This window comes from Alligator sinensis, unplaced genomic scaffold (genome assembly GCF_000455745.1).
Source record: "Alligator sinensis unplaced genomic scaffold, ASM45574v1 scaffold766_1, whole genome shotgun sequence".
Taxonomy (NCBI): Eukaryota; Metazoa; Chordata; order Crocodylia; family Alligatoridae; genus Alligator; species Alligator sinensis.
In genome coordinates, this window is record NW_005842390.1 from 599,202 (window position 1) to 622,695 (window position 23,494).

The following is a 23,494-nucleotide window of genomic DNA, read 5'->3' on the forward strand; positions in this document are numbered from 1 at the left end:
GCTTTTCTGTGGCCTGGAATTTCCTCCTGTGCCTTAGATGCAGTCAGTCCCCACCCTGGCTCTGTGCCCCAGGGAGGAGCACCTGCTGTGGGGCCTCACCTTCCTCTTGCCAGCCTCTGGGGTGGGGCGAGCCTGGGGCAAGGTGACACAGTGCACAGCAAGTAGCAGAGCTTTCAGTGCATCAGATTCATTCCCCAGAAAGTTGCAGAATAGCCCAATATGGCCATGCCTGCCCCCACCCCCCCAAAACAGACCAGCCACTGCTCCTCATTCACAGCATCACAGACAAACCCTATGTATTGGTACAGGCTGGGGACCGACTAGCAAAGCAGCAGCTGAGAATTACAGTGGGCAGTAAACTGAATATGAGCCAACAGTGTGTCGTTGTTGTGAAGAAGGCTAACAGCATCCTGGGCTGCATTAGTAGGAGTATTGCTAGCAGATTGAGAAGTGATTCTTCACCTCTGTTCTGCACTGAGGCCACACATGAAGTCCTGCGTCCAGTTTTGGGCTTCCCACTACAGAAAGGATGTGGACACATTGGAGAGAGTCCAGTGGAGGACAATGAAAACGGTTAGAGGGCTGGGAGACATGACTTCTGAGGAAAGAATGAGAGAACTGGGCTTATTTAGTTTGGAGAAGAGAAGACTGAGGGGGGAATTAATAGCAGCCTTCAGCTACCTGAAGCGGGAGGAGGGGTCCAAAGAGGATGAAGCTGGACTGTTCTCAGTGGTGGCAGATGACAGAACAAGGAACAGTGGTCTCAAGTTGCAGCAAGGGAAGTTTATGTTAGATATTAGGAAGAATTTTCTTACTAGGATGGTAAAACACTGCAACAGGTTACCTAGAATAGTTGTAGGCTCTCCATCCTTAGAGGTTTTTAAGACCCAGCTCAACAAAGCCTTGGCTGGAATGATCTAGTTGCTGGAATGATCACTGCATTGAGCGGGGGGTTGGACTAGCCCAGCATTTCTCATCCTATGGGTTGGGACCCAAAAGTGGGTCACAAGAATATATAAAAGGGTCACAAACAATCATGGAAAAACATGGACAATCACGGATTTTCTCCTTTAAAGGAGAAACGTGGGAAGCTGCGGGATTCCCGTTGCAGGCTGGCAGAGTTCCAGACTTCAAGGGGCTGCTTGGAGCTGGGGAGAGCAGGAGGAGAGCGATCAGGCACGGGGTGGCATAGTGGTCTACAGAGTGGTCTCAGCAGTAGCTCTGATTTTCCATGATGGAAAAACCCAAAATCAAATGCCAAAATATATCTAGAATTTATCTTATTATAGTGATGCTATAGAATAGAATTTATCTTATTATAGTGATTCATTTAGCTATCTAGAATTTATCTTATTATACTGATGGAGGCATGGGTAGGTTTCCAAATTGCTTTAAAACTGTAAATATATCAATAAAACATGGTGTTCATTTGATACCTTTATATAGAGTGGCCTTTCATTTTTATCAGAGAATTGGCAATTTTTTTATCCGAGAAAACCAGGATCCCTGCTGATCAGTCCAGAAAACACAACCTCCTTCCTCCTCTCCTACTTCCCTGAGTGGCTCTCTCGCTGTCTCCTGTACTTGTGAATGCCATGATCCCATCACTCGGTTGCCTGGATGCACACCCCATACGCCAACCCCACAAACCTGTCTAGCAAGATCAAGCGCAACAGCAAAGGCTAAAGTTTCTTTGCAAACACAGCTGGGGACAGGCCAGCTGTAAATCCATAACTCTGCCCTGGGGCGCAGGGGGTAGAGCTGGCAGCAGACTGAGTTTCAAAAGGAAACTTAAAAGCCAAAGCTCAGCTGGCTGCAACCACTGAGTGCTGGACGGAGGCCTTTCAAAACAGCCTCCAACTCTGTGAATGGCTCCAGCAGCCAGCCCGAATCCTCCCCATTGCCCCGGCCAATGGAAAGAGCCTGCAGCCCCCTGCCTGCCCGCAGTCCGCCTGCTTTGCTGCATCCTATTACCCAGTTGGGAGCTCCAAGTGGAAATTGCATCCAGACTGCTTTGGTGACAGGGTGTGGGGAGAGGAGGGGCTTTCTGTTTGGGCTGCGTACACTGTTCTAAGAACAAATCTCTGCTTCCTGGGTGAGGCTGCTCGTGCTAGTGCCAGCCATGTGCCCGGTGGGTAGTGGGTGAGGGGGTCACTTGTGAAGCAGAGGGGACACCACATCGGTGTGCGCAGAACAGGGTAGCATCTTGGCAGTCAACCCCTTTGCACTGAAAAGTTTGTTTTTCTGGTGGTTTCAGCCAGCACTAGTTGTTTTTCTTAAGAAACCAGGGAGCAAAACAGGATCCTAATGAAATGTAAGGAAGCAAGAATTTTTCCTATAGTCATTCTGTTTAAATAGCTCACTTGTGGGCATCTCTGTTACTGATCTACGCATCTGTCACCTAAAGGCAGAGGTTCCTGGTAGCAGATACTAGCAGGTCAGTGTTACATTTCCATTTGCCTTTTCTTCTCCCTCTACCTCCCAGGGAGTCGCCCCCCTCGCTGGAACACTCTCAATTCTCCTGACCATGTATTATTTCTCCAGCCACGAGATTAGGTTTCTCATCACTCAGCATCCCACATCCTCGCTGCTGGGCCTGCTAGGTCCTCTATGGTCTGAACAGCTGCAGTATTCATGTATTTTGATGCTCAGCTCCCAGCAGAATCAGGGCAGTATTTAAGGATTTTTTTTAAAGTGCTGCTGTGATGTCCTGTGACAGCCAGATGTGTTATCTTGTGTCCTATTTCTCTTTGGCAAGAACGCCTGATGTGTTAGGAGCCCTGGTGTAAATGCTTTGGTATGCATGGTTTTATGTTGTCAAGTCATGCATTTATTGGTAAATGGGAATGGTTTGGTGTCCACTTGTTTTTAATAGAGGTGCTCTAAGTAGAGAAATAAGTTCTTTCCCTTTAAAAAAAAAATATGATTGGGCACTCACCAGTGTGAACTAATGAGTCCTACTCCATACAAAAGAGGTGGGGGATACTGGAGTCAGTCATCTCAGAGGATACCAATCGGGGGCAGTGGCCACAAGGCAGATCCCATGTCCTGGTGTGGGCATCCCCATCTATTATAATCCATCGGGGTGGGGCGGGGGGGTCTGTCCCTCTGTGCCCCTGGAAAGCTCCCTCAACACCTAAGTGATGCAGGGAATCCAAGGGACGCCAGAGCCATCCTTGTAGAGGCCCCAGTCCTCCTGTGCTGTGTTCCTGTGGCCCTTGCCTATATCTCCAGCTCTGGGTATGAGACTAGCCAGCTCCTTCGCAGAAGGGGATGGGTTGAGGCTGACTGGGCATTGTAGGGCTCTCTGTGGCTCTAGGTACAAGGTGGCAGGTGCCCGACTACTTGAATACCATTTGTGCCTCGGGCAGTAGCAGACCCTCTGGCCAGCTCTGTTCCCCAGGAAGGGCCCAGCAGCCCAAGCCAATTCGAAGTGGGTGCGAGGGCCACATACAGCTCTGCCACGTACAAGCAGGAGGCCTACAGGAGATAGGTGGGGGTTTCCAACATGCAGCTGGGTCCCAAGCTTTTCTTTTTTCCACAGCAGTCAGTACTGGCGAGAGTGCCCAGAGCTCACAGAATTAATCCTTCCTGGGGCTCCCTGGGTGCTGCCAGAGTGGCCATCCTGGCTTCTGGCCCAGACTCCTCTGCCACACACATTGCACCAATTTACTGATGTATACATGCCACTGACCCTGCTGCAGATGCTGTCCTGATGCTCTGAACCTAGTCTGGACCCAGTAGCATCTCCCCCATGAATTTGTCAGCCAGCAGTCCTTGCTACATGCACCCAGACCCAGAGAGATGGGCAGACATGAGTTGCTTCCCACAGAGGCAAATATTTCATTCCATGTGCCTCACACTTCTCACATCAGATGCACAGAGACAGCACCCTTTTCACAACAGACAAGCACAACCTATGCCGCAGCGAAACAATATGGAGCGTGCTACACACACCTCAGCATGCCCCAACACATCACAACACAGACCGACGCGTGCCTGGCACTTCTAAAAGGCATTGCATGTCTTATGGCACCAAACATACACCTGACACAGGCAGACACGGCATGCTGCAAACACTACACAGATACAGGACACAATGTGGTGCTTACAGGCCCATGTCTCACGCACTCCAGATGCATACAATACACACCATGCCTCATACAGGCACACAGCTGATCAACACATGACACCCCTTGTACACACACCATGTACACTCACTTCACACACCAACACATTTCAGAAACAACCTCACGCACAACACAGAAAGACACGTGTACCTCAAACACTTCAGAGACATGTGGAAAGAGGTGTGCACACAAATACCCCCAGGTATTCCTGTACACCAGAGGTGGCCAACCTGCTGCACATGTGCCACAGGTAGCACAGGCAGGTACCACATGTGGCAGGCGGTAAATCAGGGAGGGAGCATGGAAAACAGTAGCAAATAGGGCAGGGAGCAGAAAGCAGAGCAGCAGTTCAGGCAAGGAAAAAGGATTGGAGTGGTACTTGGGGAGGGCCCAGCTGTTGTACACAAACACGGCTGGCCTGAGGCTTCGACCCACCTCCTGCTGGGGGCTGGTTCAGACACTCCCAGCCTGTGTTCCCATCCAGCTGAGAGCCACGGGCCATCCCCTCCCATCACTGCACCAGTTCCGGCAACTCAGCAGAGCTCATTCTTGTGGCCAGAAAGGGCTTCAGCATCCTAGAGACCTACCCACAGGAACGCACAGCCACCAGCGTGCACACACTCTCACAGACAAGGCACGTCCGCAGGGGCACACCCACAGCAGAGGCAAGCACGCCCCTAGGAGAAACACTGGCAGGCAAAGCTCTCACACACTGCAAAGCAGACCCACGTAGACAAGGCACACACGTAGTGACCGCGAGCGCAAACACACACGCACAGAAACACTGGCAAGCAAGGCTAACAGATGCTGAGAATTTGACCCAAGGCAAACACACATACATATACATACACACACACACACAAGCATCTACAGGAACGCACACAAACAGGGACATTAGAGGCAGATCCACACAGGCAAAAAACCCCACAGATGCACATGCTCTGAGGAACAATCACAGATTTACAAACAGGACACCAAGAAATGCACACAAGGAAACGCACTTACTGAAGAACTCATTCTTCCTCTCCTTCTCCCCCTCTCTTTTCTCCCTCTCCCCCCGCCTTTCACAAACACACACACATGCACGCACGCACATACACTAAAGCACTTCCAAACTCTCCTACCCCAGGCAAGCACACACTATCCCTGCCTAAGGGCTACTGGCTCTTGATTTATCTGCTGCAGGAAGGCATCCAGAATGTAGCCCCACCAATTCCAGTCCACCCCATGCCAGCTTGGAGGGCATAGGATAGGTAACCCTGACCTGCCACAGGGAACAGAGCTGGCCAGGGAGGATTGCATCTAGGAGGGCCACAAACTTGCTGTTCCTCTTCTCTGCAGAACCTCCAGGCTCCCGATGGAGCTGCTGCTGCTGCTGCTGCCCATCTTGTGGCCATCCTGGCTCCCAGGCACCCAAGCAAAGGTAAGCTCTTGTCTCTTAAACCAGTTTCTCTGTGCGGGACACTGGCTTCAGTTTCCTGACTGTAACAGACTTGCATACTCCTACCCCGCTGAGGAATGACAGCATTCTTCTGAGCTGCTTTTCCAGCTGCACAGCTGCACCAAATTAGCGACGTTTGCGATTACCAGCTGGCTCTTTTCCTCCTCTCCCTCCCCAGTGCCCTCTCGCCCTGGAGCCTGCAATCAGAGTCTGTTAACTGCTGCTATGGCTGTTCAGCTCTTGGCTTGGGGAATCCTCTGTTTGCTGTTCACAGGAGGTTGTGCTGCTTGGGAGCCCTTTGCCCCCCTCCCCTGCCAGCTTTGCAGTGGGTGGAGGGTCCAGGAATGAGTCAGGCAGTAGAGTGGAGAGGGAAGTAACTCAACAAAGATGACTTTTTCACTGTAGCCTTTTGGGGGGAGCGGACGGAGCAGAGCTACTTCCCTTAAAGTTGAGGAAATCTGGGGCTCTCCCCAAGAGCATTTGCTCCAGGGTGTCTCCAGTCCAGCTGCTCAAGGAGTGCACCTGAGACGTGCAAGCACCCGTCCCTGGGGTTGGGAGTGCAAGGGGCTCCACACCTCTTGGGGTCCAGCTCTATATTTGCAACCTGCCTTCCTTCTCTTCAGAAAGCAGCTGGACTGATTTTTAGGCTGTCCTTCTGCTAAAGAGGAGTTGCCAGGTAGCCAATCCAGCACTGATCACTGACATCATGGAAAGAGGGTGATTTCCCTTCAAAGGGAGTTGGTTTGTTGGAAGTCACTGAGGGGAAATCGATTCCAGCAGGGACCATGGCCTGTCTTGTGAGCCTCAGGACAACTAGCCTCTGCTGCCTGCCCAGTTGCTATCTGATTTTCTGCCCAAAATTGCCATGTGGGATTTCTCCAATCCCTTCTACACTACAGATCCAAACCTCCATCCAAACTAGTATTCCCTCCTCCCTGTCTTCAGTCCCAGATGGTCCAGGTCTTGTGTGAAAGGCTTGGGCAGTCCACATGCTTAGCATGGTTGTGGGATGCTATTGAAGGATGCAGTGTAGATCCCAGCTGCACACTGGACTGCTCCCTGTTGTGACTGTGTCCAGGCATAGCCACACCTGCACTCAGGATCGAGCATCTGCCTCTCACAGTTCCTTAGCTGCCATCAGCTTTAATGATGGTACAAGACACTTCCATGTGGGATACAGGGCTGGAGCACAACAGGTTTATAGATGTTAGGGTGGAAGGGTTGTTACCACCATCCACTCTGACCTGGCAACACAGAGGACCTCACTCAGGGTACTGTATCAAACCCAATAACTTCTGGCTGAGCTAGAGGAGAGCTTTTATGAAGAGACCCATTCTGGATTTAACCATACCAAGAGATGGAGACTCCACCCCACACTTCTCCATTAAACTGCGTGCCTATGCTTTTTCTAACTTGAAGTTAATTGTTTGGATTCAGCTTTCTGTCATGACATCTCATTACGTCCTCATGAAAGAGTATTCTGCTACCCAAATCTGGTAGCATAACTAAGGCGGGGTGATCAGGGCAGCATCTCCAAGTGCCAAACTGGTGGTGTGAGCTGGGGGGGTGACAATGACCACCGCTGGTGTTGGCTGGCCACACTCAGCACCGGCACCCAGGCACTGCTGCTGCCCCATACGTGCCGCTGCCGTGTTACAACTCTGCCTAAAAGTCTTCCATGTGTGGGGACTGTGACTGAGTCCCCTCTTTACCTCCTCTTGGGTAAGAGTCTTGGGTCTCATTCGGTGACTCCAATTCCACAGGTTGACAGATGCAATGAGACAGCCTCAGAGGGGCCTGCAGAGGTTGAAGCAATGCCTAGCAAGAGTGGTGAGTAGGGGGTTTCCTCCTAGTGCTGGGATTTAAGGGTACCCGGTATCTTTGAGCTGCAACGGGAGCTGGGATCTTAGTGGATGTGTCTACACAAGACGCTAGAAGCGCAGAAGCACAGTAGGTTAACTCTACTGCACATTAGCATATCACAGCGAAAGCCATACTAATGCACTAATGCACAGTGTCACCTAAAAAACGTGCACTGGCACTACAGCGCAGTAGCTCCAATTACGATGCCATTAAGTTAGTACCTGTTATTACAGGTACTAAACTTAATGCACCATAATTATGAAGCATTAATGCACATGTAGACATGCCCAGCAATAACAAATTAGAGCCTATTTGAAATTTGATGCAATCAGAGAGTATCCTGACTGCACCCCTATGAAATAAGTGTCATAATGAAAGAGGCAGTGTAGGGATCACCCCTGCCCTTATTGGCTGGCCCTAGAACTGACATTGCTTTGTTAATAGTTAATAAAATTGTCCCTCAGGTCAAGAAATTGGGCTTTTTAGTGCAGGAGGATCTGGGTTCTGGCTCCTTTCTTGCCATGGAGCATTGAATGGTGACGATGGAATTGGATTTTCTGGCACTGCACCTCCCTCTTCCCTGTTATAGATAGATGGGAGAAACTGTGCCTCCTTCAGGCTATGGGGCATTGACCATAGGAGTCACCAGGTCTCAGAGTTGGGGCTCTGAAAGGATCCCCACCCTATACTTCATCATGTGGCTTTTGTCTGCAAAGCCTCAGGAATGGCAGTGTTGCCTTTCCTTTAAATGTGGTGACAGGGCTTAAATAACCCCCTTGCTGCATGTGCTGGGAGGAAGGGACCTGGAGCCCCCTTGGCAGAAAGTACCTGCTGCTCCAGCTGAGACCAGACTCGAGTCTAACAGCATTTAAAGCTTGTGGTTACCCTGAGGGGGACCAACCTATTGCACTGCTGCAGTCACAGTACGTGGAGGGGGAACAGGGCTCAGAGGAATGAGCAATCCAGACTAGGCAGCGCCCAGTGAAACCAGTAGGGATGAGAGGCCCGGGTCACTGCAGAGTTAGGCAGAGATGTTGCTGGTTGCATCTGTATCCTGTTAGTTCATCGGACAGGGGCTGCAGCTGCATGGAGCAGAGAGCAGAGTAACGAAAAGCTGGCTCTTGGGCAGACCTCCAGACAGGCGAGGCCTCCAGCAAGATGTCCTCCATGCCTGCCCTGCAATTTTAGCTCAGTGCCAGTCCTTTCCCCTAGTTCCTGCATGGTTTCCAGTCTCGGCAGTGCAGAGAGGGCTTTAGCTGAGTGCTGCCCTAGTGCTGCCGGTTCCAGCTATGCCGCAAAGCAAAGCCCTGGCTTAGTGAATCGGAGCAGTCTGCTGGGATAGGGCCCAACCCTCCTACACTGCACCGTCCCCTCCTACACTACAAGATGGAAGTGTTAGTCCCCACTGTCATGTCCCAGAGCATGTACCAGCAACAGCCTCGTTGTCTGTTCCTCCAGGCGGGGAGAGGCAGGCAGGGATTCCAGTTCCTACTGAATTTCCCTTAGCTGCTTTGAGAATCCAGGACTAATTCCCATCCTTGAAGCACAGATCCAGGGATCAGGATATGCTTGTATCCAGCAGCAAACATGCATAGCACTGGAGGACTGTGCCTCTTTAAACATTCAGGATGGATGGACAGCTTAAGCATGGCTGAGGCTCCCAAACCCACAGGATGCTGACACCTGGAGTCTTGTTCCACCAGGTGATTCTGCTGTTTTTGAGGACACCCCCATAGGCACTGAAGGGCCACACACAGCTAAGAGAGCCCTGAAAAGATGTGGCTCCACAGCTAGCTAGGTGCTTGGTTCTCAATCTTTGGTTGTGAGCTGAACTTTTGCTAACTTGGGACCTTAAATGAAGGCCATACTCATGTGCCAGCCGGCTGCTCCTCTGCCTTCCACCCAGGGCAGGGATCTGTCCATGGACACGTGCCTGGGTGACACCTTCATCCCCAAGAGGGTTATCTGAATGAAAAGTGCCCTTTGAAGAGTTTTTGGGAAGAATTAAGCTGATTAATATTAGTCTCTCCCCACCCCCAAATATTATAAAAAGCAAGTGTCAGGCTGTCTTAAGGAGCATTCCCCTGGGATTTTTCCTGAACTTCCCCTAGGCACAAAACTTACCAGGGAGCTCAGCAGCTGCAGATAGCATTTGTCTCAGTGGGGGTAGGGATTGGGATTTCTCATTTGTTTTTAGTGAGGGAGGGAGAACGATAAACTCCCTGACAATTAAGGATGTCTTGCTCCTGAACAACTGCGTCCCTTGTGAAGGCCAGGATGGTAATTACATTCCAGCCGTGGGCTGCCCAGCTGTGGACTGTGCCAGACAGTGCCCTGGCTCTGTAGCAAGGGCTGGGGGCCCTTGGTCTAGACTGGGCCTGGGGGTCAGCTGCAAGGCATTGACCTGCAGGAAACACAGCAGTTCGTGGAGTTTCCTAGGGGTAGAGTCTTCCTGCCGTGCTGTGCTCCGGGAGAAATGCTATGCAGCTTGCACCCTTGTGTGTGGGGCATTCCCCACCCTGCAGGAAAGCACCTCCACGCAGCTGAGCCCTGCATAAAAACGTCCAGAAGTTTTCTCTCTGTGTAGCTCCGCAGGGAGGAGTCAGTCACAATCTGCTCCAGGGATGCACTGTGGTTTGGCAGTACTCTCCCTCTCCCCCACCCTGCTCTTCCTCTTTTTCCTCCTCCTCTCCTCTGGGTTTCCGCTTAAGGGAAAAACCAGAAATGAACTCCAAACAAAAGGCAGAACTGAGGAGCTGAAACCCTGGATGCCTCAGCAGGCCAGCTGGGGGGCGTCTCTTGCTACATTGCCCATTGAAGCAAGTCTGCCTAGTCTTCTGGGGAGAAGAGATCCCAGTGCCATGTGGCTGGTGTTGATCTGTGCTGAACAAGGGGATGGAATGAGTGCCAGATTCTCCTGACTTTGTAGCTGGATTATTTGCCTTAATGGTGCTGCTGCTAGCCAGAGCAGGGAAGGCCGTGATGGACCAAGCCCCAATCTATAGCCAGCTCTGTTGCTACAAGTCTGCCCTGCAGGCACCGCATGCTGGTAACGCCACTCCAACAAGTCTGGGCAGCAAGGACGCACCCAGCGTTGGGTTGTGCAACCATGGCTTGCTGCCTCCCGGCTTCTGCCATCCCCACCCTGAGCTGGAGGGGCTTGGTCCCAGCAGCTCTCTACACCTTCCCCTGTGCACAGGCCCTCTCTCCTAGCAGAGCTGGGATGAGCTCTCTTTTGCCATGAGTACTCCAGGGAGGCTCTGGGGAAGTCTGGAGCAATGAGCAGTGAGAGTATTCATTGCTTCAGACACCCAGGCCCTGTTCATGGCATGCAGCGGTCCTGACATCAAGGCTGTTGTGTCTCCCAGCAGGGCCTTGAATGATCTGCCTTGGGCAACTAGTTCCCAACACCCATGCACACAATTTTGCCATAACTACAATCTCTTCCTGCTCTCTGCAGTTTCACTCCTCAGTCCCCACAAAGTGATGCCTCTCATGCCTGACCTGCAGTCCCTCCGGTTTACTATTCCAGCTCTGAGTTTTCCTTGTTCTAGCCATGCCTCTCACTCCTGGCCCCTCTCCCCATGTTGCTACCTAGCCCCAAGATCTGGCATACCTCTCTGCCCCTCACTCCTGACCCAAAGCCCAAACTATTAATAGCCAGACTATTCTAGACTGTGCCTAGGGGTCAGCTGCAAGGCACTGACCTGTAGGAAGCACAGCAGCTTGTAGAGTTTCCTGAAGGCAGGAAACCTCACTATTTCTGTCCTAGGACACAAACAGCCTTTCAGAGCACTTAAACGATGTCAGCTTCTGGCCTCTGAAAGCCCTGAAGTGAGGGGCAGTTCAGCTCACCATGGCAGTGTTTCTGTAAGGCGGATGAAAGCCCCTAGGGTCTAGGTTTGGAGTCACACAAATCCTTTATTCATTTGAGTCCAAGAGGTGTGAATGGACTTGTAGGAGTCTGGGACTGTCCAGGAGAGTGTTTCTCAGCTTGGGTTGGACAGGGTGCATGAAGCCAGTGAGACAAAGCAGAAGGAGTCTGGTGTTAACGTGGAGCAGTGGCAGGTGGGATGGTCTGGGGTAGCACAGTGGTTTAGCCAAGTGACACTCCGCGGTGAATGGTCTCTGCTAGCATCCGGGTGAGAAGGGGTCTTGTGTTCATGCGGGCAGGGAGCTCCTGAGATCCTGGCACCGGTGAAGTCTAAGAGCTTTCTTCCAAGCAGCTGGAGCAGTTGGGATGGGAGTGACTCACGCCCCTCAACCACTCAGGGCCTGCTCAGCATTGTTGGCTTTGATTCTGCAGGGACCCTCCTAAATGTGAGTGTCAGTGACCAGGGCCGCTCGGACTCTCTCTTCCTGTCCTGGGATGAACCAGAGGGGGACGCTCTGGGCTACTCCCTGGCCCTCTACACGCTGGACCCGGACTTGCTGCTGCAGAATGGATCAGCTGGACCCAACGCTACCAGCTTCCAGTTCCAAGGGCTCGTTCCGGGGACGCGCTATCGTGCTGAGGTCACTGCTGCTCTAACTTGTGCAGCAGTCAGAGAGGTGGTGACTGGACAGACAAGTAAGAGCTTCCCAGGGCATCAACTGAGGGGATCAGTGGTGATGCAAAGGGCAGGAGTTACATGAGGGTGAATCTTAATGGAACCTGCCCTCTCTGAGCTAGAGGGGGCTGTGCAGCTGTGTGGGGAGGCAGGGTCACTCCCCCTGCGCCCTGCTGCACCAGACAGGGACAGGCTTCATCATGGTGCGTCCAAGAAAAGGTTCTAGCCCTGCCCCTCCCCAGTGGGGGTTGACGTAGTGCCAGGGGGAGTCAGCCCTGGGCTACCCCAAAACCATGGCCAGGAGAAGGGCTGTGCAAAGGCTAGAGGGGCAGGAAAAGCCCCATGCAGTAGGGTAGGAAGGGTGGTCCATACATAATGCTAGAGCAGAGCCCATTAGATAGTTACCACTGTGCCTTAGGGTTAGATACAAGGAGATCCCTTCAAAAGCTTTTCTGTGCCAGGCTGTAATTCAGAGACTGAGCTGAGAAAGAATGGATCTGACAGCAATCCAACCAAGGGATCCTGTGGGGAGTTCTGGACCGGGGGGTGATACGGCAGAGGGATCTAAACAAGAGACCCAGGTTGGGGGAGCTGAGAGAGTGTGGGCAGATGGATCTGGCTAAAAGGATCTGGTTGGGTGTTCGGCAGGACAGGTGGGAAGATCTGGGCCAGTGGCTCTGGCAAGGGGTCTAGCAGACTGAGGTGGGTTGATCTAGTTGGGGGATGTGACAAGGAACATTTTCACACTTTGCTGGCTCCCAGGTAGTGTGAAAAGGGGCAGGGGAAGCATGGCTGCCAGCAGACCTGTCTGTGTTGTGTCTGGTCCAGGCCCATCACCTGTACACAACGTGAGCCTGAGCAACCGTGGGAGCACCTCAGCCCTGCATGCCTCCTGGGTGGATGCCTCCGGCAAAAAGGATGGCTACCGGCTCGTCCTCTATCACCTTGATTCCCAGGTGGCTGTGCGCAATGAGTCTGTCCTCGCAGATGTCTCCGCGTTCCTGTTTGAGGGGCTGCTGGCTGGCAGTGAGTATGCCCTGAAGATTACCACGCTAGCCGGAGCTAGCCAGGCCAGCACCAGCCTCCACCAGTGGACAGGTAAGGGAGCATGGGGGCTGCAGCTCAGAGCCTGGGTGCACCAGGGCTGGAGTGCCAGCATGTCGCTGTGCTGTGGCAGGGGCTGGCTGTGCCGCATATAAGGGAGCTTGGGCTGGCAGAGGGCTTCCTTTTAGCCCTGGGAGCTGGGAGTGGGGGTAGTCGGTGGACCTGTGCATGTGTGTTTGTGGTGCTGCCAGAAATGAATCTACTCAGCTCCTGTTGTCCCCTCAGCACCCTCTGCCCCAGAAGAACTGAGGCTCCAGAACCTGGGCTCCAGCACCAGCCTCTTTGCCTCCTGGACCAGTGCTGGGGGAGCTGCCTGGCTGCACCTCAAGCTTCACAGCCTCCTCTCCTCAAAAGTGAGCAAAGCCATATCCACCAAGAGAGGCCTCACCAACTACACCTTCCAGCACCTGGACCCTGGCACCCAGTATCACCTGGCGGTGAGTGCCACGGCTGGAACCTACATGGCATCAGGGCCCAATGCCACAGCCTGGACATGTAAGTACAGCTTTCCAGGGGCAATGGGACAGAGTTCTGGGGCCGTAGGCTGTGAATACCCGTGCTATTTTCAAGGCTTTGGAGTCAGAGGGAGGTACTGCCAGTCTCGTGACAGTTGTGCGGGGTTACTCCTGCACTCAGGAGATACTTTCCATTTACAATAAAAGTCAGGCATTGGTTCTTATAAGGAAAAGCCTGGAGCCACGGCATCTAAGGGCTCAGGCCAGCAGGTAGTGAGAGCTCATTTAAAACCTCTCCTGATCTTGGGGGTTCTGACTTCTGATTTGTGACTATGTGGGGGTTAGTGGTTGAGGGCAAGGGATTTCAAACCAAGCCCCAGAAATATGGTTGGGTGTAGCCAGAGGTGGCCCATTCCCCCCATTCTCCATCAAACTTGGTGGTGAAGGGAACTGAGCATGGGGATTGCTTAGCAGAGATCAGGCTCTTCAGTGGGTTCCTTTGGCTGGGGAAGCTATGTATTGTGTTCCTGCAAGGTTATAGCAGGAAAGAGAAACAAGGAAATCCCAGCTGTCTTCTCTCTCCCCCTATGGATAAGCCAGCCTTAGCATTTGTGGAGCCAGAACAGGATCTAGTGCCTCCTCCTCCTCAAGCTAAGCAGGCCCAGAGGCCAGGTGGGTGCTCCCAGCTTCCCCAGTGGCACCTGGATCCTTGATTGAATCTCCCAGCTCCGCGGCCGTGCCTGTGGGTAGCATTGCCTGCAGAGTAGTGTAAGTGCAGCTCTTCTGTGTTGGCCTTTTGCATAATAACACTGCTGAGCTGCACAGACAACCCCAGCATCTGCCCTCTTAATGGACAGAACTGGGCAAGAAACTGGAGCCTCCTCTCCCAGGCTGCAGCAGCAGCCCCACATCTGCATGGGGACATGGACTGCTTCCCTTCAGCCACCACCCTCATCCACCCCTGCCTCTACCCTCCCTGTGACACTCTTGACAGGCAGCAATCTCTTGACTTTCTCTTCTCTCGTTGATTCTGGCGTGTGGCCCTTGACGGTTACCACCCTCTTCCCTGCGCTGCCAAGTGTAGAGTTTGCTGCTGAGTGATGAGGAGGCATGAGAGGCTGAGCCTATGTGGGAGGGGAAGCTTTCTAGGAAAACTTCTGTGACGTGGGCAGCAGCTGCTCCTAGCTAAGTGGGACATTCTGGACCAGGAAAGGTGAAAGCCTAAGGGAGATGCAACACATTTTGAAGTCACCTTGGCAGCACTTCCTGCTCTCAGGACAAAAGGGATGTAATGTCAGGCCTGATTGCGACCCCAGCCCCACAGCAGGAGCAAGTGGATAGGGCGAAGTACAGGAAGGAGTTTTATACTCAGAAGTGGGGCTTCCCTGGGTGAATGGGTGAATGCCCAGTGTTCACATTGAATCTTGCCCAGGGCAAAGTGGAGCTGGTCCCATGGCAGCCAGTAGCCTCCCCCTGGGTTGTGTGTGATCAAAGTAGCAGGGAGGCCCTGACACAAAACGTCTGTGCCACAGTGGTCAGGAGCCCGCTGACCCCAAGCAGCGGAGGTTTCTGGCTGTCCCTGCAGGTGCCGGCTACCCTATGCTGGCTGACCTCTCACACTGGGACGAGGCTGCCCCTGCTGCCCACCTGTGAGCACCATGTTTGGACCTTGTTACTAGCAGTGGGGCCAGTTGTCTGTGTGTGGGGGCACTGGCAGCTCAGCTTCGGTGCATTGGCGTCCTGCAGCACTGGCCAGTCCCTTTGGCCCCTGGGTCTCATCAGAAGTGGGTTCCCCACCTGCCTCTCCTGTTCTAGCAGCATAGGACAGCAAAGCCCTGTTAGCTCAGCAGCCAGCAGAGATTCCCCAGGCTCTGAGCCTGTGGCACATGCTGTGATTTGGCAGAAAGCACTCTTAGGCTTGATTTTTGGCCAAATGAGCTCCACCTTCAGCTACTGGCTGCTGTTCCTATGTGCAACTTGTATCTTCCTGGTTGGGAGTCAGTGACAGCTGAGTGAATGCTGGCTATGATCCTCATAGTTCCCAGGCAATTTGCTTCTCCTACCCCACTGTCCTTTCTCATAGTGACCTCCAGGGTGGGGGTACTGTGGGACACCCATAATCCCCACACATAAGGGATACTGTTTGGGTGATGATGGAAGCTGCTGAGCTGAGGCAAGGTCCTCATTGTTATTATTTGTATTGGGGTGTGGGTAAGAACCCCCTCACCAAGCAGGACCCCACAAGGCCAGACACTGGAAAACAAAAAAAACCCTCCTCCGAGTAATGCAAGTGAAGTTGCCTGGACCCAGGAGGCATGCTGCACTGCCCATAGAAAATGCAAAGGGTGCTCCACAGAGGTCAGTCATTCCCCTCTTGCTCAACAAGAGTCGTATGCTCACCTGTGTGAAGTTATGGTCAGGCTACATCAGTTATTCTCAATAAGGGTGCTCTGGCACCTTGGGGTGCCTGGAAGTCCTTTAAAGGGTGCCATGGGATGTCGTGCGATATTAGCATTGTTAGGTGTACAAACATGGGTCACAAGATAGACAGAGAGATTTCTGACCTGCTGTGGTCTTTCTGAGTATTTTGCAGCAAAAGAATCTCTCTATTACTCTTCTGTAGTCAAAAAGTTAGTGAGTTAAGAGCTGGCATTTTCTGAGAGGTGCCTTGAGCCTAACAAGGACCTGGACCTCTTCAGCCTCTGCAAGAGAAGGTTGAGAGGTGACCTTGTGACTGCCTATAAATTCATCATGGGGGCGCAGAGGGGAATTGGTGAGGCTCTACTCACCAAGGCGCCCTTGGGGGTCACAAGAAATAATGGCTATAAGCTAGCAGAGAGCAGATTTAGACTGGACATTAGGAAGAACTTCTTCACAGTTCGAGTGGCCAAGGTCTGGAACGGGCTCCCAAGGGAGGTAGTGCTCTCCCCTACCCTGGGGGTCTTCAAGAGGAGGTTAGATAGGCATCTAGCTGGGGTCATCTGAACCCAGCACTCTTTCCTGCCTATGCAGGGGGTCGGACTCGATGATCTATTGAGGTCCCTTCCAGCCCTAACATCTGTGAATCTATGAGGGGTGCCTTGAGTCAAAAGTGGTTGAGAACCCCATGGCTATATCCGCACAGAAAGATCTTGACTTGCAGCACGTCTGCCAATCTTTTAACATTTACAATCAGGCCCCAAGCAGCAAAGCCAGTGCAGGTTGCCCAGCATGATTCCTGGCCTCTGATTTATCTACGTTACTGGTCCATATGCACTCCTGGGACACAGAGAACTACATTTTGGGAAACCAAGGCACAGAGAAACAATGCAACTTGCCCAGTATCACAGAGAAGCCTGTGGCAGAGGATTGAACCCAGGTCTCCTATATGTTAACCACTGTCAGGCTTCCTGGTTGGGTTAGGAATATGTTTTTCACTCATTCTTTCTTGCTGTGAATAGTCCATAATAGTCCTGGCAGCAGTCAGGCACCAGGGTCTTCTCAGCCAGCAGGAGTGAAGGCAGATAGTGAACAGAGCGTTTTTGGTCCATTCATGCCAAACATGCAGGGGGCTGTGACCTTCTCCAGAGAACAGTAAACAGTTAGAGACGGTTGTGAGCTGCAGAATTAAGGTCCAGAGGTTGAATACTACAAGCACAGGAGCTATGCTGCCCTAAGGGGTTGGCTGGCTTGGTATATTGGCTGCTTGCTTGTGCCTTTGGGTTTTGGGTGTGGGTGCACATTCTGAACTCGGAGGCTTTGTGCTGATACCACTGCTATTCTGCTTAGTCTGGTCAGCGGACTGCTCAGTTGACTGCATCTTGGCGAAGTGCAGCTGTTTCTTGTGTTCCGGTTCCCTTCAGAAGCCGTGCATGTCGCCAGCCAGTCTGGTTACTGCTCTAGAAAGCCTGTGACTACACTGGCTGCTGCTGCCTACAGCTTATGTCCCATGAGAGAACAACATGTTGCACAATACCAAATACATTCAAGGGGAACATTCACACTGGAAAGTTTGATTTGGGCCGGTCTCAGGAATATTAATGAACACAGTGAAATGAAAGCAGGGAGAATATAAGAATGATGTCCTGCCAGTGAGCAGATTGTCTCCCACAGGCAGGAGAGAGGGCATCACCAATTAGGACATTTAAAACTAGGCTGAAAGCAGCCTAATAGCATGTGGGGTAGAGAGCAACCCTGCCTCAGCCTTTGTGTATTTGAGTGGGGTGGTAAAGTCTGTGCTCATTTGACCATTTGATTCATGTGTTGGTCTCTTCTCAAGGAACTCTCTTTGTACAGGGAGTGTGGGCCTTGTTAGAGATAAAGTGGCAGGGCTGCATGGGGGATGCTACCCACTGCAATCACAGTTCATGATATTAGCATGAAGCACTCTCCCAGAAGTGAAGATGGGTTCTGGGGGAGTGTGAGTGGGTGATGATGGGGCAGTCTTAGGTATTTTTTCAGTCACCTATGGATATAAGGTGACATGCACCAATCTCCTTCTCCACCTGTTCTCTCTTCCAGGCCCACTAAGCCCAACCAATGTGTCCTTGAGCAGTGGTGGGGACAATGGCTCCTTGCAAGCTCAGTGGAGCTCCCCAGCTGGGAACAGAGACTTTTATCTGGTGACCTTGCAGCAGGATGAGAGTAAAACCCCCACCAGGAATGTGTCTGTGGGAGGAGACAGCACTCGCATCACATTTCACAGTCTGAGCCCTGGGACGCAGTACACCGTGCAGGTGACAGCAATGGCTGGCCCTTACAGAGCATCCTCCCAGAGTTCAGCCACCTGGACACGTAAGTAAGCCTGAGTCCACCAGGCTGGCACACCCAGCCAACAGGCACTGGAGGGACAGGAAGACTCACTGCTGAAGGGCTGAGCCATTAGAGAGACCACATACAGGGATGGTTTTCAGGTCACTGTGGCTAAACCTCACCCACATATGAACCCAGGGTGGGAAGGCCAGGAGCAAGAGGTGCTGGAGAAATTGGGTGCAGGCTGTGCCCCCCTCCACACTAGGCACACAGCTTGCCTGGGCACATTGTTGGTACTGGCATGACCACTTGGTGACCGTGAAGGAATGAGGGTGTGAGACCAGAGTGCTGGTGTATGCCTGGGTCTTAAACATCTGACCTGGCTCCAGGTCCCAAAGGCAAACCAGAACCTGGGGCCTGCCTCGCAGCCCCATGCCAGGTGAAGCAGCAGCCTTACACTCCATGGCCAGGTTTTGCCTAGCACAAACCTGATGGGCACCCTGCATGGGACTGAATGGGCCAGGAAGACAGCCTTTTTCAATCCCCATTAGCCAGGATGGATGAGACTGTCCATCTTCCAGCATTGCCCTTCCCCCAGCACTGAATGCCCTTTAACTGAGTGACACGGGCCCATGTGCAAGAAGAGGCTGCCCTTTGTGTCCCAGAGTTTGATGTGGGCAGGGACCACCCTAGCCACATGGTTTCCATTCAGGGGCAAGGGGATCTACTCTGGCTCCTCTCGATTCAGTCCCAGAATGCAATGCTGAGGGGCTGCCTCATCCCCCTGGAATGCATGTGGGGAGGACCATGCCAGTATTCCTTGTGTTGAGAGCACCCTGGGTGCCCTCCTGCATGTGCAACTACAATGCCCGGCTCTTTATGCCTTGCAGAACCTGTAGCACCACCTGGTGCAAGCCTCTCCAGCCAGGGAAGCCCCTCTACCCTGCACGCTTGTTGGGAGGAGGCTACTGGATCAGGATATAAGGTGGAGCTATACACCATGGAGCCTCATGTACTGGTGTTGAGCAGTTCTGTACAGAGAAGCATCACCAACCTTACCTACGAGGGGCTGAGCCCAGGGACCCAGTACACCCTTGTGGTCAGGACGATAGCTGGGCTGCATGCCTCTCCACCCCTGCGGATCGCCAACTGGACATGTGAGTGCTTTTGCCCATGTGCTTATGGGGCTAACAGGGCTGGAGACAGCCTTAGCAAGAGGCCACAGACATACACAAGTGCCTAGTGCTTCCCATCTCCCCAGCCTCCCTTTGGGTGTTGCAGATCAGTGGTTGTGACATCCCAGATGTTTCCTTTTCTGACCAGAACAGCAGAGAGATCAGAAGAACTATGACATTTGTGAAGCACATTAAGCGATGGGTCAGCATAACCCAGACAAGCACATCCAGTCAGACTGTGGAGCCATCTAGCTGGGCATCCAGCCTCCTGCTGTTGTTTCAGATCCTTTTGCGGTACTGGATCTGGTGCATATGCACCTTGGCCAACACTTTTTCCTCCTGTACTGGGTTACGCCAGAGGTTGCTTTCAGTCATCTCCCATCACCTGCCAACCAGCTCAGTGTTGGTCCGTCCAACCTGCATCCCATCCACCAGGGATTCACTCTTAATGCTTCAGCACAAGGGGCTCTGTACTGCATCTGAACAGCAGCATGATGCTGTTCCTGAAGGGTTGGCAGTGACAGCAGGCCTCATGGGTGGGGCGTGTTTGTCTTGAGGTTATCAGGAGGGGTTCTCTGTTCTCCAAGGCCCTGGCCTCCATTGTGGGAGCAGAGTTCACTGTGGAGGGTGGTCTGAGCCTGGCATGTCTCAGGCCACAGCACAGGTCCACTCCATTTCTAATGCCTGGCTGCAGCTTTGACTGTGACTCAAGTCCCTTTCCTCTCCCAGATCCATTGCCACCAGAAGAGCTGAGCCTCAGCAACCGTGGACACAGCACCTCATTGTACGCCTCCTGGAAAGGAGCTCCTGCTGTCAGCATCATTCACTACAGAGGTGTCCTTTTTGAGACCAAGTCTCAGGTACAGATCAGAAATGTGTCCCTGGAGAAAAGCTGGACTAATATCACCTTTGAGGGGCTGAGCCCTGGGCGTCAGTACACCCTGGAGATGGCTGCTGTGGCTGGACCTTACAAATCCCCCATGTGCACAGCCATGGACTGGACATGTGAGTATGTGACATCCACAGAGCTCAGAATAGTGTCTCCCAGCCTGGTGTTATCTGTTCACCTTGCTCTGCCCACATAGAAATGTGACAGTCCAGTGGTTAAATATCATGCTACAGTGATGGGCACTTCAAGGTGCCTGGTGGTTGGATGTGTGAAGATGGGCGGGAAGGCGGACGGTGATGTGCACAGATGGATGCTGTGAGGGTGGAGGAGGAAAATTGTTGACTGTGAGGGCCAAATTCAGGCTTGGTGTAAGAAGTTTAGAATCACATGAAGTATTGTGCAGTTAAACCAAGGCTAAACTTAACCTCTGACAGTTATTTGACTCTCTTCCCTCTGGCCTCTTGTGTATCATTGACTTCTGTGCAAAATGAGCGCCCATCCCTGCAGATGGCAGGATTTTACACTCCGCTTGCCAAGGTTTCAGTGAGATCCAGGGTGTTGTTCTCCTCTGAAACCCACTCAGGCTAAGTTTTTCTAGGTCCTGTAGCAGTTTGTGTTGATGTGTGCTTAGTGCTCCTCTCCATGTGGCTAGAGTCTCTCCCACCCACTGACATCATCCTATGGGTCTGTTTCACTGGAAAGACATGTCCCCACTGGCCTTTGTGGATTTTCTTGCCATTGGGAGGTGACTAGCCTTGTCAGACTGGCTGTTTCACATACCACCAAGCAGCGACCTATGGTGGTCCTGCCTATGCCCCTGCAGGGTATGTGCCATGTCCTGCATGCCTTTGGCACGTGGTGCTCTCCATGCTTTCAATGCAAAGGACTCCCAGAAAGAGTTATAGGAGATCCAGGCTCCTGACAGTAAATATTGCCAAAACCTAATAAGAGGCAGTGCCATTGCTGGTTCCTGGAGCGATATGGTTTTGAGGCTATGCATGACTGTTTGGTCCCAGTGGGAGGCTTGGCCCAAGAATTTCTGATTTCTGGCACAAGAGTTGCAGAGTTTAGCAGATCAGGCTGTCTGAGATCAATGCAGCTTGCCAAGATTGGAGATGCTTACGCCCTTCTGTGGCTGAAACCTCAGCCTCCTCCCTCCACATGAGCATTTTAGAATGGAAACCACCTTTGATCTTTTACTAAGCTTCCCTATGGAGCCCATCTCTGTAATATCTGGATACCTCCCAAACTAATTAATTCACCTTCCCATTTTACAGATGGGGAAACCAGGGCACAGCAAGGCTGGGTAGCACACTTGTGCTCATATCGTAGTGGAAATGGGAATAAGCCCTACATCTCCTGACTCCACCAGCCTGTGCCCAAAGCACAAGCCCCTCCTTTCTTGTCTCAGTAGTGACACTGCATCAGCCCCGCTCGCTCCTCTGCTGCTTGTTCTCTGTGTCCCACGGCTACTTAGACATCTCTTTCCTTTCAGACCCTTTGGCTCCATCTGGCGTGACTCTGACCACTAAAAAACATTCCTTCGGTCTCTCTGCCTTTTGGGACAAGGCTTCTGGTGACAGGGACCAGTTCCTACTCCAGCTGTACAGCAGGGAGCACCCAGTGCAAAGGAACATCTCAGTTGGGCCGGACACCCAAAACTTCACTTTCCTAGGGCTTCTTCCTGGAACTCAGTATTTCCTAGAGGTGACAGCACTGGCAGGGCCTTACAGCGCCTCATCACAGCCTGCAACCGAGTGGACATGTGAGTATGGCCACAGCCTATGGGGGCAGCAGGACAGGGATCCTGATTGTTTTATGCACAGAGCTCTGTGCAATAATAAAGGGACTCCATTTGGACTCCAACAACTTGGATCTTTATTTTAAGTGCACTGTATTCAGAGCTGCTGCTCACAGCCATGAGGTGCACTGTGTGCTCAGTGCTCTTGTGAAATTCCCCGAGCACATGGCGCTTCCTGGAAACTTCCTGAAGTCACCCTGCAAATCATGTCCCCTACAACTCTTGTTCCAACCTGCAGGGAACCTGCAGATTGTTAACTGATGTTGCCTGTGGTACCAGAGACACTGTGCTGGCAGGGTTTGCAATAGCATAAAGGTTGCTATGCCAAAGCACTCAGCTGTGGGGACATTCCCTGGGAGCTGTAAGTATTCAGCACATGGGAATCAGGTCTTGATGGCAGCCTCTGAGTTTAGGCCCTAAATTGGCTTCCATGCCCTGGAGCAGCTTTGAGGGCCCTCCACGTGTGGAGCTGGAGCTACACCTGGAATTGAGAAATTCAGGTTTGAACACAGACTCACACCATTGTAAGCAGGAAAAGAGTGCAGAGGTCACAAGAGGAAAGGCTGTGGGATCTGCCTAGCTGTGAGGTGCAGGCAATCCCCACAGTCTGGGCCTGTCTCCGTGCTGGTGGACTCTGTAACAGCACCAGCCGTGTCCTGTACTGGAGAGACGTGTGGTGCCTTGGAGTGTCATACCAACACATGCTCTGTCTTCACTAGCTAGTGAAACGCTGGTAAAGGGTGCTCTGTGTCCCCATCTAGCATCTGCTTCAGTAAATGCTTTGTAGCCTACCGCTGTTGCCAGCTGATGGTTCCTGACCCTTATATCTGAGGCATGTGCTGAGGATAGGAACGGGTCTATTTATAGCTGAGGACTTATCGGTGTTTGAGTTGTGTCAAGGGACTAGTTGGTTCCTTCCCCATCCTATTCTAACACATCTCTCTGGCTTCACCCCACCTCAGACCCTTTGTCACTGGCTAACGTGAGTGTAAGCCAAGGCCAGAGCCCCCAGGAGCTGCACGTGAGCTGGATGGAGTCAGGTGGGGGCAGAGACCACTGGGTGCAGCTCTATGCCGATGAATCGCTGTCCATCATCAGGAATGTGTCTGTGCCACGTGGCGTCACCCATGTGGATCTGGATGGTCTTGTGCCCGGGGCACGGTATCGTGTGGAGATCATCTCTCAGGCCGGACCCCACCGCACCTCTTCCCAGACAGCCATCGGCTACACAGGTACGGGACTCCTGCTCGGCACCACTGAGGTAACTCCCCAGTAGCAGCCTCAGCAACGGCTTGGGAGGGGAACAAAAATAGCAGCTGCTGCAGCACCTGTCCTACTACCTCCACTGCCCAGGG

General features: G+C 52.5%; 1 protein-coding gene across 1 annotated transcript in view; it reads left to right on the forward strand.

The window, feature by feature from the left end:
- The window catches only part of LOC102370413 (receptor-type tyrosine-protein phosphatase V-like), a 72,376-nt gene that overhangs the window by 11,989 nt on the left and 36,893 nt on the right, over window positions 1–23,494 (forward strand). The window contains 10 exon segments of the mRNA XM_014522728.2: window positions 5,472–5,553; window positions 7,335–7,401; window positions 11,741–12,004; window positions 12,813–13,082; window positions 13,314–13,583; window positions 18,044–18,316; window positions 19,165–19,431; window positions 20,179–20,454; window positions 21,834–22,103; window positions 23,102–23,371. Coding sequence (XP_014378214.2) covers window positions 5,472–5,553; window positions 7,335–7,401; window positions 11,741–12,004; window positions 12,813–13,082; window positions 13,314–13,583; window positions 18,044–18,316; window positions 19,165–19,431; window positions 20,179–20,454; window positions 21,834–22,103; window positions 23,102–23,371 — 2,309 coding nt within the window.